Here is a 14,730-nt window from a genome sequence, read left to right as displayed (position 1 = left end):
GTTGAAAGTTGTTGGTTATCTGCACGAACCCAGTCTTTGCTATGAATCATCCATACATCAATTGTCTAAATCATTTATTTATTTACTAACTAACTAATCACAGAAATGCACAAACAACAATATATGGTTACAAGGAAATGATAAGGGAAGTGGGTGTGGACTGAGAAGGCCGGGAAAGATAAGAGACACTACACCGTTGATAATTATAATAATTGAAATGCTAATCCTTTGCACATGAACTCACACTCATTCGGGAATAATTGCAATCAATATACTGTATAGTCTAGTGAGTGTGTATATGGTTTGTATATTTAGTCTGGTGAGTGTACTTGGGGTCAGTGCAAGATATAGTCAGTGCAGATAGTTTGGGTACCATTATTTGACTATTTAGCAGAATCCATGGAGTTGTCCTAGTCTTACTAAAATACACACTATGAAAGTTTATTCACTTCTGGAGTATCCAATTTGTAAGTCGCTCTGGATAAGAGCGTCTGCTAAATGACTTAAATGTAAATGTAAATGTAACTCCCCATCTTGTAACACTTAATGTCAAGACTTTCAGTTCCCTTTCCTACACACTGTGGCTTGTGTGTCAGTCAAAGGAAGGGAAAGATCACGAGTTACAACAGAACACAGAGACTGTAGAAGGGAGACTAGTCTCTCTTTGTCTAGTAGTCAGAGAACCACAGTCTAGAACCAGAACCAGAGCCAAGCTGGGTTGTGATGTGGACCCAAGGGGAAGACACCAACGCTGCAGGTGAGACTAACTTTGAATTACTCAATATATATAATATTAAGGGTTTTGTGTATTTTTTATTGAGATAGTACAGTGAACAGGAGACAGGAAAGGTAGGAGAGACTGCGAGTCAGAAGGGCAGTGGGTCGGAGTTGAACCCATGTCGACTATGGTAGCCTAGGCTGTTTAAGGACCAAACAGGCCACAATATCTCAATATTGTTGAGAAAGCCTCAAGGACTCAGATTCTTTACCTCAGTTTTTGTCTTTCCAGCGTAGGCAGTTTTAGTAGGTCGACATTGTCTGTACTTGGTGGTAAATTCATTTGGTAATATGTTATTAGTGATGCAACCAGAAGTTTATATGAATCCTGAATAAATATACAGTTGAAGTCGGAAGTTTACATACAGTTAGGGTGGAGTCATGAAAACTAGTTTTTCAACCACTCTACACATTTCTTGTTAACAAACTATAGTTTTGGCAAGTTGGTTAGGACATCTACTTTGTGCATGACAATGTATTTTTCCAACAATTGCTTACAGACAGATTATTTCACTTATAATTCACTGTATTACAATTCCAGTGGGTAGAAGTTTACATACACTAAGTTGACTGCCTTTAAACAGCTTGGAAAATTCCAGAAAATTATGTCATGGCTTTAGAAGGTTCTGATAGGCTAATTGACATCATTTGAGTCAATCGGAGGTGTACCTGTGGATGTATTTCTAGGCCTACCTTCAAACTCAGTGGCTCTTTGCTTGACATCATAGGAAAATCAAAAGAAATCAGCCAAGACCTCAGAAAAAAAATTGGTGACCTCCACAATTCTGGTTTATCCATGGGAGCAATTTCCAAACACCCGAATGTACCACATTCATCTGTACAAACAATAGTATGCAAGTATAAACACCATGGGACCACGCAGCCGTCATACCACTCAGGAAGGAGACGTGTACTGTCTCCTAGGGATTGAAAATGATGGAGGAAACGGGTAAAAAAGTATCTATATCCACAGTAAAACAAGTCCTATATCGACATAACCTGAAAAGCCGCTCAGCAAGGAAGAAGCCACTGCTCCAAAACCGCCATAAAAAATCTAGACTACGGTTTGCAACTGTACATGGGGACAAAGATCGTACTTTTTGGAGAAATGTCCTCTGGTCTGATGAAACAAAAATAGAACTGTTTGGTCATAATGACCATCGTTATGTTTGGAGGAATAAAGGGGGAGGCTTGCAAGCTGAAGAACAACATCCCAACCGTGAAGCACGGGGTGTGGTAGCATCATGTTGTGTGGGTGCTTTTCTGCAGGAGGGACTAGTGCACTTCACAAAATAGATGGCATAACGAGGGAGGAAAATTACGTGGAAAAATTGAAGCAACATCTCATGAGTCAGGAAGTTAAAGCTTGGTTGCAAATGGGGTCTTCCAAATGGACAATGACCCCAAGCATACTTCCAAAGTTGTGGCAAAATGGCTTAAGAACAACAAGTCAAGGTATTGGAGTGGCCATCACAAAGCCCTGACCTCAATCCTATAGAAAATTTGTGGACAGAACTGAAAAAGCGTGTGGAGCAAGGAGGCCTACAAACCTGACTCAGTTACACCAGCTCTGTCAGGAGGAATGGGCCAGAATTCACCCAACTTATTGTGGGAAGCCTGTGGAAGGGTACCTGAAACGTTTGACCCAAGTAAAACAATTTAAAGGCAATCCTACCAAATACTAATTGAGTGTATGTCAACTTATGACCCACTGGGAATGTGATGAAAGAAATAAAAGCAAAATAAATCATTCTCTCTACTATTATTCTGACTATTCCTATTCTTAAAATAAAGTGGTGATCCTAACTGACTTAAGAGAGGGAATTTTTCCTAGGATTAAATGTCAGGAATTGTGTTTAAATGTATTTGGCTAAGGTGTATATAAACTTCTGACTTCAACTGTATGCATTTTTACTGTGTGTGTGCTCCTATCTGTATGTGTGTGTGTGCATATGTGTCTGTGTGTGTATACTGAGTTTGAGTGTTTATGGTCTCCTACTCTTCTACATGTCCCACTCAGCTGGCCCTAGAGATAGATGAGAGAGAGGGCATACTGAATGAATCATTTTGATTCTGGTCATTTCAATTAGGTTCTGATCACGTTGAAATAACCACACCTGTCTCTCTGCAAAAAAATGCTACAACATCCCTCAATTGTGAAATGATTTACTATGATATGAAACATTGGACGTGACTTGTACCTTATTTATTTTCCACATCCCTCCATAAAGCTGTCTTTGAGTAGAGAATGTAAAGAATCAAACCCTTGTTCATAATTCTGTGGTGTTGAGGGAATAGCACGGCTCAGATCCATATTGAAAGTGAGACTTTCCGAATCACTTCCTGTATTCTCACCTCAGAATAGATTACCACAGTATGAGTAATACTACCCATAAAACCTAGCGGACAAACAGAAGAATGGTCCCAATAATTTTCCCACCATTCATTTTTCCCATAGGGGATTTTTAGAAACACTTAAAATAAGGGCTGTAACATGGTGTGACATTTTGATAACCATGTAAATCTCTCTAGGATAAGGTGACTGTAATCAATATATTAATATGGATGACATAAAGATCTACAAATGCAATGATGATCTGGACGAGACTGCCAAATCGAGGGAAATGTAAAAATATCTGGATTAAGTATCTAATATTAGCTTAATGTATTCATTAATACATTTGCAACATTTCTTTAAAAAATGACAATTCAAAGAAATATCTTGTGCAAGTTTTCACTTGACACAAAAACTGTTTGCAAAGGTGTCAGCTGGAGATTACGTGCAGGAGCTTGCAGGAATTTGTAGTCTTGCATGATGTCTACTTTGATGCTAATTAGCATTTTAGAATCTGACAGTAAATAGAGCTGAATATTTTGATAAAAGTCACCTTGTCCGAGAGAGATTTACATGGTTATCAAAATGTCACGTCAGGGTAAGCCTACATAAAACACAGCCCTTATTTGAAGTGTTTCTAAAATGAATGGTGGAAAAATAAGTGTAACCATTTCCCTGTATGACCGCTAGGTTTTATGGGTATTATGACACCTCCACTGTGGGGCTCTATAGGATTAGGAAAACCTGACTCGTTAGGATTTGTTGCAGTGTTCACATCATGTCGGAAACTCAGAAATGTTTGACTTGCTTACTCATTGTAGAAAGATAATACCCGAGTTTCCCACTTGGGAAGTATCAGAATCAACCAATAGGAAGCTCTATTCAAATAATTTATGTTCATTTTAACTCAGAGGTCCTGAGTTTCCGACATGACATGAACGCTGCAGTAATGTCTTTCTTCCTCATTTATTAACCACTTATTTGTGATTAATATCGGGAAGAAGAGCCATAAGTTGCAATAACTGTACATTTTGATAAATGAAAGTATTTTGTTATATTTTCACAGCCTCTGGTGGAGAAAGCAGTTGCTCCTCTGAAGATGAAGGAGACATTCAGGTATATTTAGTAACATCTGGGAGACTCTATGGTTTCTCGGTTGGATAGAGACAAATCATCCCATGTTAAATCCATGGACATAGCTTAAGACTTGTATATTTAGTTCTTATATACCGGTAGCCTAAACAGATGATGAGAGAGTATGTCAGAGACTAGTCTGTGTGTATATGTGTATATTTGTTTGGTCTGTCCTGTAGTGTGAGATTCTGGAGAAGCAGAGGGATGAAGCCAATCAGAAGCTATCTGAGATGGAGGAAGGTGAGCTGCACCAATCAATATCCTTATAGTGTATGCAGAAAGTATTCAGACCCTTTAATTTTTCCACATTTTGTTATGCTACAGCCTTATTCTAAAATTGATTAAATTAATGTTTTTCGGACTTCCCGGGTGGCGCAGTGGTCTAGGGCACTGCTTCGCAGTGCTAGCTGTGCCACCAGAGACTCTGGGTTTGCGCCCAGGTTCTGTCGCAGCTGGCCGTGACCGGGAGGTCCATGGGGCGACGCACAGGCCGGGAGGTCCGGGTTAGGGAGTGTTTGGCCGGTAGGGATATCCTTGTCTCATCGCGCACTAGCGACTCCTGTGGTGGGCTGGGTGCAGTGCACGCTAACCAGGTCGCCAGGTGCACGGTGTTTCCTCTGACACATTGGTGCGGCTGGCTTCTGGGTTGGATGCGCGCTGTGTTAAGAAGCAGTGCGGCTTGGTTGGGTTGTGCTTCGGAGGACGCATGGCTTTCGACCTTCGTCTCTCCCGAGCCCGCTACAGCAGTTGTAGCGATGAGACAAGATAGTAACTAATTGGATACCATGAAATTGGGGAGGAAAAAAATGTTTTTCTTCATCAATCTACACACAATAACCCGTAACGACAAAGCAAATACAGATTATTAGGAATTTTAGCAAATGTATTAGATATTAAAAACAGATGATTTTTTTTTTTACATAAGTATTCAGGCCCTTTGCTATGAGACTCGAAATTGAGCTCAATTGCATCTGGTTCCAATGATCATCCTTGAGATGTTTCTACAACTTGATTGGAGTCCACCTGTGGTAAATTCAATTGATTGGACAATAATTGGAAGAGCACACACCTGTCTATATAAGTTCCCACAGTTGACAGTGCATGTCAGAGCACAAATCAAGCCACGAGGTCGAGGAATTGTCCGTAGAGGTCCGAGACAGTAAATCTGGGGAAGTGTACGAAAAACTGTCTGCAACATTGAATGTCCCCAAGCACAGTGGCCTACATCATTCTTAAGTGGAAGAAGTTTAGAACCACTAAGACTCTTCCTAGAGCTGACTGCCTGGCTAAACTGAGCAAACAGGGGAGGAGGGCCTTGGTCAGGGAGGTTACCAAGATCCCAATGGTCAGAGCTCCAGAGTTCCTCTGTGGATATGGGACAACCTTCCAGAAAGAATACCATCTCTGCAGCACTCCACCAATCAGGCCTTTATGGTAGAGTGGCCAGACGGAAGCCAGTCCTCAGTAAAAGGCACATGACAGCCCGCTTGGAGTTTGCCAAAAGGCACCTAAAGCACTCTCAGACCATGAGAAACCAGATTCTCTGGTCTGATGAAAACAAGATGAAACTATTTGGCCTGAATGCCAAGCGTCACATCTGTAGGAAACCTGCCACCATCCCTACGGTGATGTATCGTGGTGGCAGGATCATGCTAGTCAGGATCGAGGGAAAGATGAACGGAGCAAAGTACAAAGAAATCCTTGATGAACACCTGCTCTAGAGCGCTCAGGAACTCAGACTGGGTTGAAGGTTCCCCTTCCAGCAGGACAACAACCCTAAGCACACAACCAAGACAACGCGGGAGTGGCTTCGGGACAAGTCTCTTAATGTCCTTGAGTGGCCCAGCCCGAGCCCCTACTTGAACCCGATCGAACATCTCTGGAGAGACCTGAAAATAGCTGTGCAGCGACACTCCCCATACAGCCTGACAGAGCTTGACAGGGTCTGCAGAGAAGAATGGGAGAAACTCTCCAAATACAGGTGTACCAAACATGTAGTGTCATACCCAAGAAGAATCGAGGCTGTAATCACTGCCAAAGGTGCTTCAACACAGTACTGAGTAAAGGCTCTGAATACTTATGTCAATGTGATATTTCCGTTTTTTTATACATTTGCAAGAATGTCTAAACCTGTTTTTGCTTCGTCATTATGGGTTAGTGTGTAGATATTCTCTGTCTCACCCCACTATCTATTTCTCTTTCCCTGTCTTTCTCTTCCCTCTCTCATCTCTCCTCAGTGTCCTCTCAGCTGTTGAAGGAGATGGAAGTTCTGGAGATGCAGTTCCAGATTGAACGCTCCTGCAGGGAGAGTGCAGAGGCCCTGGCTGTCAAGGTGGGTTGCTTTATGGGTACTGTAGTTCAACTCCATTGAGTGTCTCGGTGACGTCATTGACTTAACAAGTCCGTGTTCCACTTGGGTGTGTAGGTTTTGTGCCAGCCCAGTAGTAACAAACACATCACCTAATCAAGAACTCAATGATTAGTTGAGTCATTATTGGGCTGGAACAAAAGCCTGCATTCCCTATGGAACACTGAAACAATGCTCTAAACAGATCTCTTCTCCTTGAACACAAAGGTGACCAAAGACAACAAGGTTCTGAAGAGGAGGAGCCAGGCTCTGCTGCCATTCATCCCAGAGCTTCCTGAAAACCTGGAGGCTGACCTTGGGGTCGATCCCGACCCTGATGGGGACAGCGGCGAGGATGCTGTGCTGCAAGGACAGGCCCAGATAAGAGGTATAGAGACTTACACTATAACCACACGGAACTCATACGGTATCCTTTATGAACATGAGTGACAGATAAAAGTTATAGAATTGAGATTTGAGAGGATTGTTTTTGTTTTTTACTCGACCGATCGGGAAAATGTTAAGATACCTACTCATCTTCCTGTCTCTCTCCTTCCCTCTCTTTCATCTCTCCTTTTGTCCCCCCCCTGTCCTGGCCTGGCCAGAACTGCAGGCCTCGGTGGACCAGCTGCTGGGGGAGAAGCTGCGGCTGTGTGAGCAGGTGGAGGCCCTGAGGGCAGAGCAGAACCAGCTCAAAGAACAGGTATCTAGCACTGACGGACAGACTCTAGACGTGTGTGAACTGCGTATGAGTATTTATGGTCTCCTACTCTTCTACATGTCCTACTCAGCTGGCCCTAGAGATTGATGAGAGAGAGGCCATACTGAAGAAAGTCTCCAAACAGAACAAGACCATGAATAAGATGAAGAGAGGCGAGACCCCACTCTGACACATCAGTGTTCCTCATGATATACACTCTATTCACCTCATACCAAAGTCCTGTTCAATGTTTTATGTGTGTGTGCATGTCCATAGTGTCCCAGCTTGTGACAGAGGAGTTCACAGAGATCAGTCAGAAACTGGAGCTGGAGCAGGGCCTCAGACAGCACGCAGAAGTCTTCGCCCACCAGGTAAGCAACGCTGCGTGTGTTTGTGTGCATGTGCATGCGTTCGTAGGTGTGTACATACAGTATGGGTGTGTTTCTGGGTGTGTTTCTGTTTCTGAAAGTGTGTGTGCTGCTCAAAGTAGAGGAGAGCTTGACTGCGTCACGACATGTCTTTGTGGTATTGACAATTTGTAAGCACTGAGCTGTCTGTCCAAACAACTAGCACACAGCTCATACTCCAAGACTTCTTCACAGTCCCCAAGTCCAGAACACAGGCTAGGGGACGCATAGTACTATATAGAGCCATGACTACATGGAACTCTCTTCCACATCAAGTAACTCAGTCAAGCAGTCAAATCGAGATAAAAAAAACCCAGATACAACTACACCTTAAAGAACAACGCGGACTGTGAAGAGACGCACACGTACTCTACACACAGGTACATTGTAATATTGTTGTATGATGGTATTATACATGTTGTATTGTATATAGATATGTAGTGGCGCAATAATGTTACATTTTGTACGTTTTGTGTGTGTAATGTAGGTGCCTTAATGTGTTTGGACCCCAGGAAGAGTAACTGCTGCCTTGGTAACAGCTAATGGGGACCCCTAATAAATACAATACACAATTTCTAGGTGGCAGGGAAGGGTATTCACCCCTCTCTCTAGGTCTTAACACAAGGAGACAGCAGTGGCTTCGACCAGGGCCCTGGGGCAGTTCTAGTGAATGGAGGAGTAATGGACAGGAGGGGGAGGTGGTACTTCTTCACTTCCTCATTCAGACAGGGGCCATATTGTGGGACAGGAGAGGGTTGGGGAGAGAGGGGATCCCCATTCATTCTGCATTCATACCAAGAGGACAAATCAGGCAGTGAAATACAAAGAGGTGTGAGAAGGGAGGGATGGGCTTGCTGATGATCACTTTGTAAAGGAGAAATGCACACACTCAAACACAGCTCCCTTTTTCCCAGCTGGTCATGTTGTAACAAAGGTGGCGGTAGAAAATTAGCGTCTCAGAGGACAACAAAAGTAGCCTCCCCTCTCAGAGCCCCCTCTGCTTCATAATTAGCACCCATCACGGCGGCAGTTTGAGAATGGGGACTATAACACATCCCCGTCTTTAGCTTGACACTTTACATTGAATACGGTCAATTGTCGCCTTTGTGCGCACTGTTCGCTATTTACCAGATGGGCACATAATGGGACGCCTCGCATGGGTCCTTACCTGTGAAAAGGACCCCTACTGTTCTGACACAACCACACAACTCAGCCTCCTTTACTCTCAATGCTCTGCAAAGGCTCCTCTGTTTGATGCTGGTCCTGTGTGTGTGTGTGTGTATGTGTTGTGTGGACACCAGCAGCCCTTGGCTTGTCAAACATTAGCGTTTCCTAATTGATGCCCTAACTGTGTGAAAATGCCTTGCGCTATGGGGACTTTAGAGTGCTTACATCAGGGTAATTTGGACCAAATGTAATGATGTGTCGCCTAACACACAGATAGCTGCTTTCACTACACCCTCGCTGTGTTTGAACTTATGGAAGCCAGAAGTGAAAGTGACTCACTGACTTTTCAATTCCTAAACTCTCTTCCTGACTGTGACCCTTTGGTTAAAGCTAGTTTCACTATATATGACCATTCCCAGCTATATATTATAGGTTTATAGAGAGTCTCATGCATGAGCCTCCACACATTCAATGCATTTACGATAGTCACTGAAGTTATCAAATAGGTTTGCTCCATTTATCAGCAATGGATGAATAGCTTTTTTAAGGGGAGCTTAGCATAGCTGTTGTATAATATCAATTATAAACCAGTTGGTTTGAGCCATGAATACTGATTGGCTAAAATGGTGGTATCAGACCGTGTACCATGGGTATGAAAAAAACATTTATTTTTACTCTTCTAATTATGTTCCGATATTATTGATTGACTGACTGGCAGGTGTTGGTGAAGCAGAAGCAAACCCAGAGACAGAGCATGGTGCTGCAGCAGAGTTCAGAGACAAGTATGCAGCTCCAACAGGCTCTGGAACAGGTGGCCCACATCAACAGTACCTTACAGGACATACAGCTCTACTACCGAAACCAGGTAGGGAGGGGGAGGTGTGTGTTTGTGAGAAACAGAGAGAGTGAGTAAGAGAATCGACGGGTTAGTTGACAACGCTCTGAAAATAATGAGCGTGCGCATCTATGGGGCACAAGTCAGTGTGTTGTGATTCTGGGCGGTCAAATAATTAGCAACAATGATAAGAAGCTGCCATGTGGGGAATCGTTTCAGCTCGTTGTATCTTGTTATTGATACAATTTTGTTTTGAGCTGTTTTGACTTTGTCACGTCTATGCTAATATGGCTAGAATTCGCTAGCTAGCTAACCAATAACTGTAACAATGTATTTGAGACACAAGTGCTCATCATGCCAATGTATTTATGTTTTCAATAAATATTTGTAGAGAGAATATACACCGATGGTATAAAACATTAAGAACACCTTCCTAATTTTGAGTTGCATTGAGTTTGCCTTCAGAACAGCCTCAATTCGTCAGGGCATGGACTCAAGTCATCAAAAGCATTTCATAGGGATGCTGGCCCATGTTGACTCTAATGCTTCCCACGGTTGTGTCAAGTTGGGTGGATGTCCTTTGGGTGGTGGATCAGTCTTGATACCCACTGTTGAGTGTGAGAAATCCAGCAGTGTTGGAGTTCTTGATACAAACTGGTGCGCCTCGTACCTATTACCATACCCCATTCAAAAGGCACTTCAATCTTTTGTCTTGCCCACCTGAATGGCCCGCATCCACAATCCATGTCTGAAGGCTTAAAAATCCTTCAAACAGTCTCCTCCCCTGATTGACGTGGATTTAACAAGTGACATCAATAAGGGATCCTAGCTTTCACCTGGTCAGTCTTTGTCATGGAAAGAGCAGGTGTTCTTAATGTTTTGTACACTCAGCTAACCCCACTTGGTTTGCTCCACAGCTGCGCATGCACCGGTTTTGTTGCTAAACAACCCACCCGTCTAGAAGTTCGATTTAAATGTGGAAGTCTAATTTCGAGCGTATATTATGTCTCTCCTGTCTATCTATCCATATCTGTGTATATGACGATCACAGGTGAAGCAGACCCAGTGTGCTCTGGAGGAGAGCAGTGTTCTGTCTGAGCTGCAGATTGTCAGAGGCCAGCTGGAGAGCAGTGAGAAGGAGAGGAGGGCCATGGAGACCCATCTAAGGGAGACGCAGATCACTGCCGCCCACCTCCAGGGAGAAGGTAGCTACCACGTCTGTGATTTAATGGCTGCGTTTACACAGACAGCCCAATTCTGAACTGATTGGTCAAAAGACCAATTGGTGGAAGAATTCAGAGAATTGGACTGCCTGTGTAAACTCAGCCTTACATATATATTTTGTGCTAAAATAGTAGTAGTACCCTGATGTAAAATCAGTATAAATAATCAATTACTATTTAATTGTTTTTTTTGCCCCATTTTCACTCTTCAAACAAATGCTGTTTTTAAAATAATAAAATATGACACACTGTTGTTGTTGGTGGTACTTTGTCTTCCTTTTAGTGAAACATCTCCAGGATAGGCTGAAAGACCAGGTTTCCAAAGCTGACCAACCAGTGGAGGACAACTCAACCACTGCTGCTCCTCCTCCTCCTCCTCCTCCTCCCCCCCCTCCTCCTCCTCCCCCTCCCCCTCCCCTGCCCCCAACTCCCTCCAGCACTGTTGTTGAGTAGGTTCTATACTATATTGTTCTCTCTTCAAATATAAATACATGACTACATAATCACTATATTAGCAGGTAGAGGTATCCATAATCACTATATTAGCAGGTAGAGGTATCCATAATCACTATATTAGCAGGTAGAGGTATCCATAATCACTATATTAGCAGGTAGAGGTATCCATAATCACTATATTAGCAGGTAGAGGTATCCATAATCACTATATTAGCAGGTAGAGGTATCCATAATCACTATATTAGCAGGTAGAGGTATCCATAATCACTATATTAGCAGGTAGAGGTATCCATAATCACTATATTAGCAGGTAGAGGTATCCATAATCACTATATTAGCAGGTAGAGGTATCCATAATCACTATATTAGCAGGTAGAGGTATCCATAATCACTATATTAGCAGGTAGAGGTATCCATAATCACTATATTAGCAGGTAGAGGTATCCATAATCACTATATTAGCAGGTAGAGGTATCCATAATCACTATATTAGCAGGTAGAGGTATCCATAATCACTATATTAGCAGGTAGAGGTATCCATAATCACTATATTAGCAGGTAGAGGTATCCATAATCACTATATTAGCAGGTAGCGGTATCCATAATCACTATATTAGCAGGTAGCGGTATCCATAATCACTATATTAGCAGGTAGCGGTATCCATAATCACTATATTAGCAGGTAGCGGTATCCATAATCACTATATTAGCAGTTAGAGATAGAGGTATCCTATTCCAAACAATGTAAACTTATTGGCAACTTTGCATTGAAAATGTGAGCTTTTTGACCTTTGTTAAATATAAGTGATGATGGTACCCAGAGGTAAGGCAGAATCTGGTAAATGTTAGTGAAAACTCCTTCTGTTCAACTTCCTGTTCTTCCGGTCTAGTCAACTTGTCATCCTGCGCAACAAGAGGAAGGAGTCCGTCAACAACACTGATAAGAATAGTGAGTGTTCTTACCCTGGTATGAATACACATGACTTACTGATTTATTTAACCTTTATTTATCCAGGGAATCCCAATCGAGACCAGGGTCTTTATGTCCAATGCTGCCGTGTCACTTCAATCAACAATCCAGCTTAAACAGATTTAAATTAGTTCACTTGTCTCCTCTCTCCACCAGAGCCAGATCCTTCTGTGGACATGAAGACCCGAGCGGTGGATGAGATGATGGAGAGGATAAAGAAAGGCATCGTCTTGAGACCCACACTGAGACCACAGGTAAGGCGAGCTGGTGCATGTATCAATTGATTTATCAATCAGTCAGTCATGCTATCTATCTACTTGTGAGAGACAATTACAGTGGTCCAACATCTGACTGCTTCTCTCCTATCTCAGCCTGGATCAGAAGATGACAGTGCCTGGAGGGTGAGAATTTTCACGCCTTTCCTATTATAATAGTGTTATAAAGATTATTTATTTAGTATTAAAATGCTAATCTTGTATTAATTTATCAAATCACAGGACCATAGGAGTGAGAAGAGAAAGTCAGCCGTGCTGGATCTAAAAGGAATGCTGGTAAGATGGGATCAATACGAAATGTCTAAAATGACGCATTTGCTGTTTTACTAGTGAGTCTATAGGTCGATGAGATTAATATTGTACTATGGAGGCTTTGAGAAGTCAAACCCTGCTTGGTTTACTGTACTTTCTATTATTTTCATTGACATGATTGGTTTACCCTCCTCACCTATCCTGATTGGTTGACCTATCCTATCCCAGGACACCATGAAACGCCCAGGCCACAGGAGGGCGGGGTCACGGAAGAGGATAAGCCGAAACGTAGGGGAGGCGGAGCTACATCTGGTGCTACTGAGGAGGAGGCGGGCCATGGGGGATGGACAGGACACCCCCGGACCCTCGCCAACCCCCTCCGGAGCCCCTCCCACCACCAAAATCCAAGGTGCAGCATCTCCATCCTTTGTATTGGGGAATAGGGGACAGTCAGTCAGTTTCTTTTAAAAAGTTTTGCAGGGGTCCTCTCTGGTTGTTTTGCTCACGTGGACTAAATTGATGGTATTACATTGAAAGATGGTCTGGTCTTTAATGGTGTGAACAAGAAGAGGAAGATTGAAAGAGATGATAACAAATGAGGGGCCAGGAGGACACATCATTAACCCACATAGTGATATCTTTCACTTACCTACAGTAATATTTGAGCATACTTTTAATGTACCATATGTCGTGCCCCTCAGGTCCCCAGCCGGATGGCCCAGCAGCAGGTGCCCTTCTCTGCGCAGGAGAGCGTGGCAGCACCCCCGTGCTCAGGAGACTCCAGCAGAACAGAGAGAAGAGGAACTCTCGTATCAGATCATCAGAACTGATCATCTGCCAGGAGGAGATCTGAGCCTTGGGGAAAGGGATGATTAGTGTTAGGATACTGTTCCACAGTGTTTTCCAAACCTCTCCTGGAGTACCCCCAGCCAGTCAACTGATTTGATGTATTCCAAGCACAGCTGACGTAAATGTCATCTTACCTTTAATCAACAAACCCCTCATTAGTTAAATCAGCTGGCTAGTTTTGGAATACATCAAATGTGTGGACTAGCTAGGGGTACTGAAGGAGAGGTTTTGGGAACACTGTTGTAACACAATCATATTGATGCACTGTATATTTTAATATATAGATTTGTATGGTTAGTGCTGAGCGATTAGGGCTTTTTGAGGTCAGTTCGGTTTCTAAAAAAATGATCACATCTTCAATTTGGGCTTAGCATTAAAATATGTTTACAAGAAATTAATTATGTTGGTTGAATGCTGTAACAAAACAGAATAAATCAAATGATGGTAGTGATGTCTCATTACTATCACTTATAAGGATCTAATCTCATTTATTCACATTACTTTACTTTAAATTAAAAATGTGTTATGTTTATTACATACTCGTTTTCAGTATGCGTGGCTTTGCTTTTATGGGTTCAAAGAATCCAAGGATTAACACAGTGGACTACATACACCGAGTGTACAAAACATTAGGAATACCTTCCAATAATGGGGTTACAGTTCAAGATTAACATATGGCATTAATTGGCATTGCTTCTGACTCATTCCAATTAATTTTGTAGCCTGACAAATGAGAATATGATGCAATACAATTAAATAATCATTTTTTCTCCTCCATGGACAACCCTAATTTCTGGAACTGTTCTTATCACTGTCACAAGAGGCTCTAAAACTATGGCAACTAGGCGAGGGGAAAGCGAGCAGCCCTGCCTTGTGCCTCGAGAAAGACTAAAAAAGGAGACATAATTCCATTCATAAGTACTGTTGCTTTAGGATTGGAATAAAGAACCCCTATTCACGTCCAAAAGCACATTTTCATAGGCGAGAGTGGGATTTTCTCTTA

The 14,730-nt window shown here is 42.6% G+C and overlaps 1 protein-coding gene across 1 annotated transcript; it reads left to right on the top strand.

The window, feature by feature from the left end:
* The first annotated feature begins 618 nt into the window (after window positions 1–618).
* Window positions 619–14,204, top strand: LOC115137957 (shootin-1-like). The gene is made up of 17 exons (XM_029674297.2): window positions 619–757; window positions 4,179–4,228; window positions 4,426–4,486; window positions 6,484–6,578; window positions 6,822–6,981; window positions 7,199–7,296; window positions 7,385–7,466; window positions 7,570–7,664; window positions 9,586–9,732; window positions 10,754–10,907; window positions 11,209–11,374; window positions 12,272–12,330; window positions 12,508–12,605; window positions 12,723–12,752; window positions 12,849–12,902; window positions 13,107–13,287; window positions 13,580–14,204. Exons 1-17 carry the CDS (start codon window positions 724–726, stop codon window positions 13,729–13,731), a joined length of 1,716 nt encoding a protein of 571 aa, XP_029530157.2. The 5' UTR covers window positions 619–723; the 3' UTR covers window positions 13,732–14,204.
* Window positions 14,205–14,730: the final 526 nt, after the last annotated feature.

The sequence above is a fragment of the Oncorhynchus nerka genome, linkage group LG12, assembly GCF_034236695.1.
Source record: "Oncorhynchus nerka isolate Pitt River linkage group LG12, Oner_Uvic_2.0, whole genome shotgun sequence".
Lineage (NCBI taxonomy): Eukaryota > Metazoa > Chordata > Actinopteri > Salmoniformes > Salmonidae > Oncorhynchus > Oncorhynchus nerka.
Note: the sequence above shows the minus strand (reverse complement) of the source record. Positions and strands in the feature narration are given on the sequence as shown.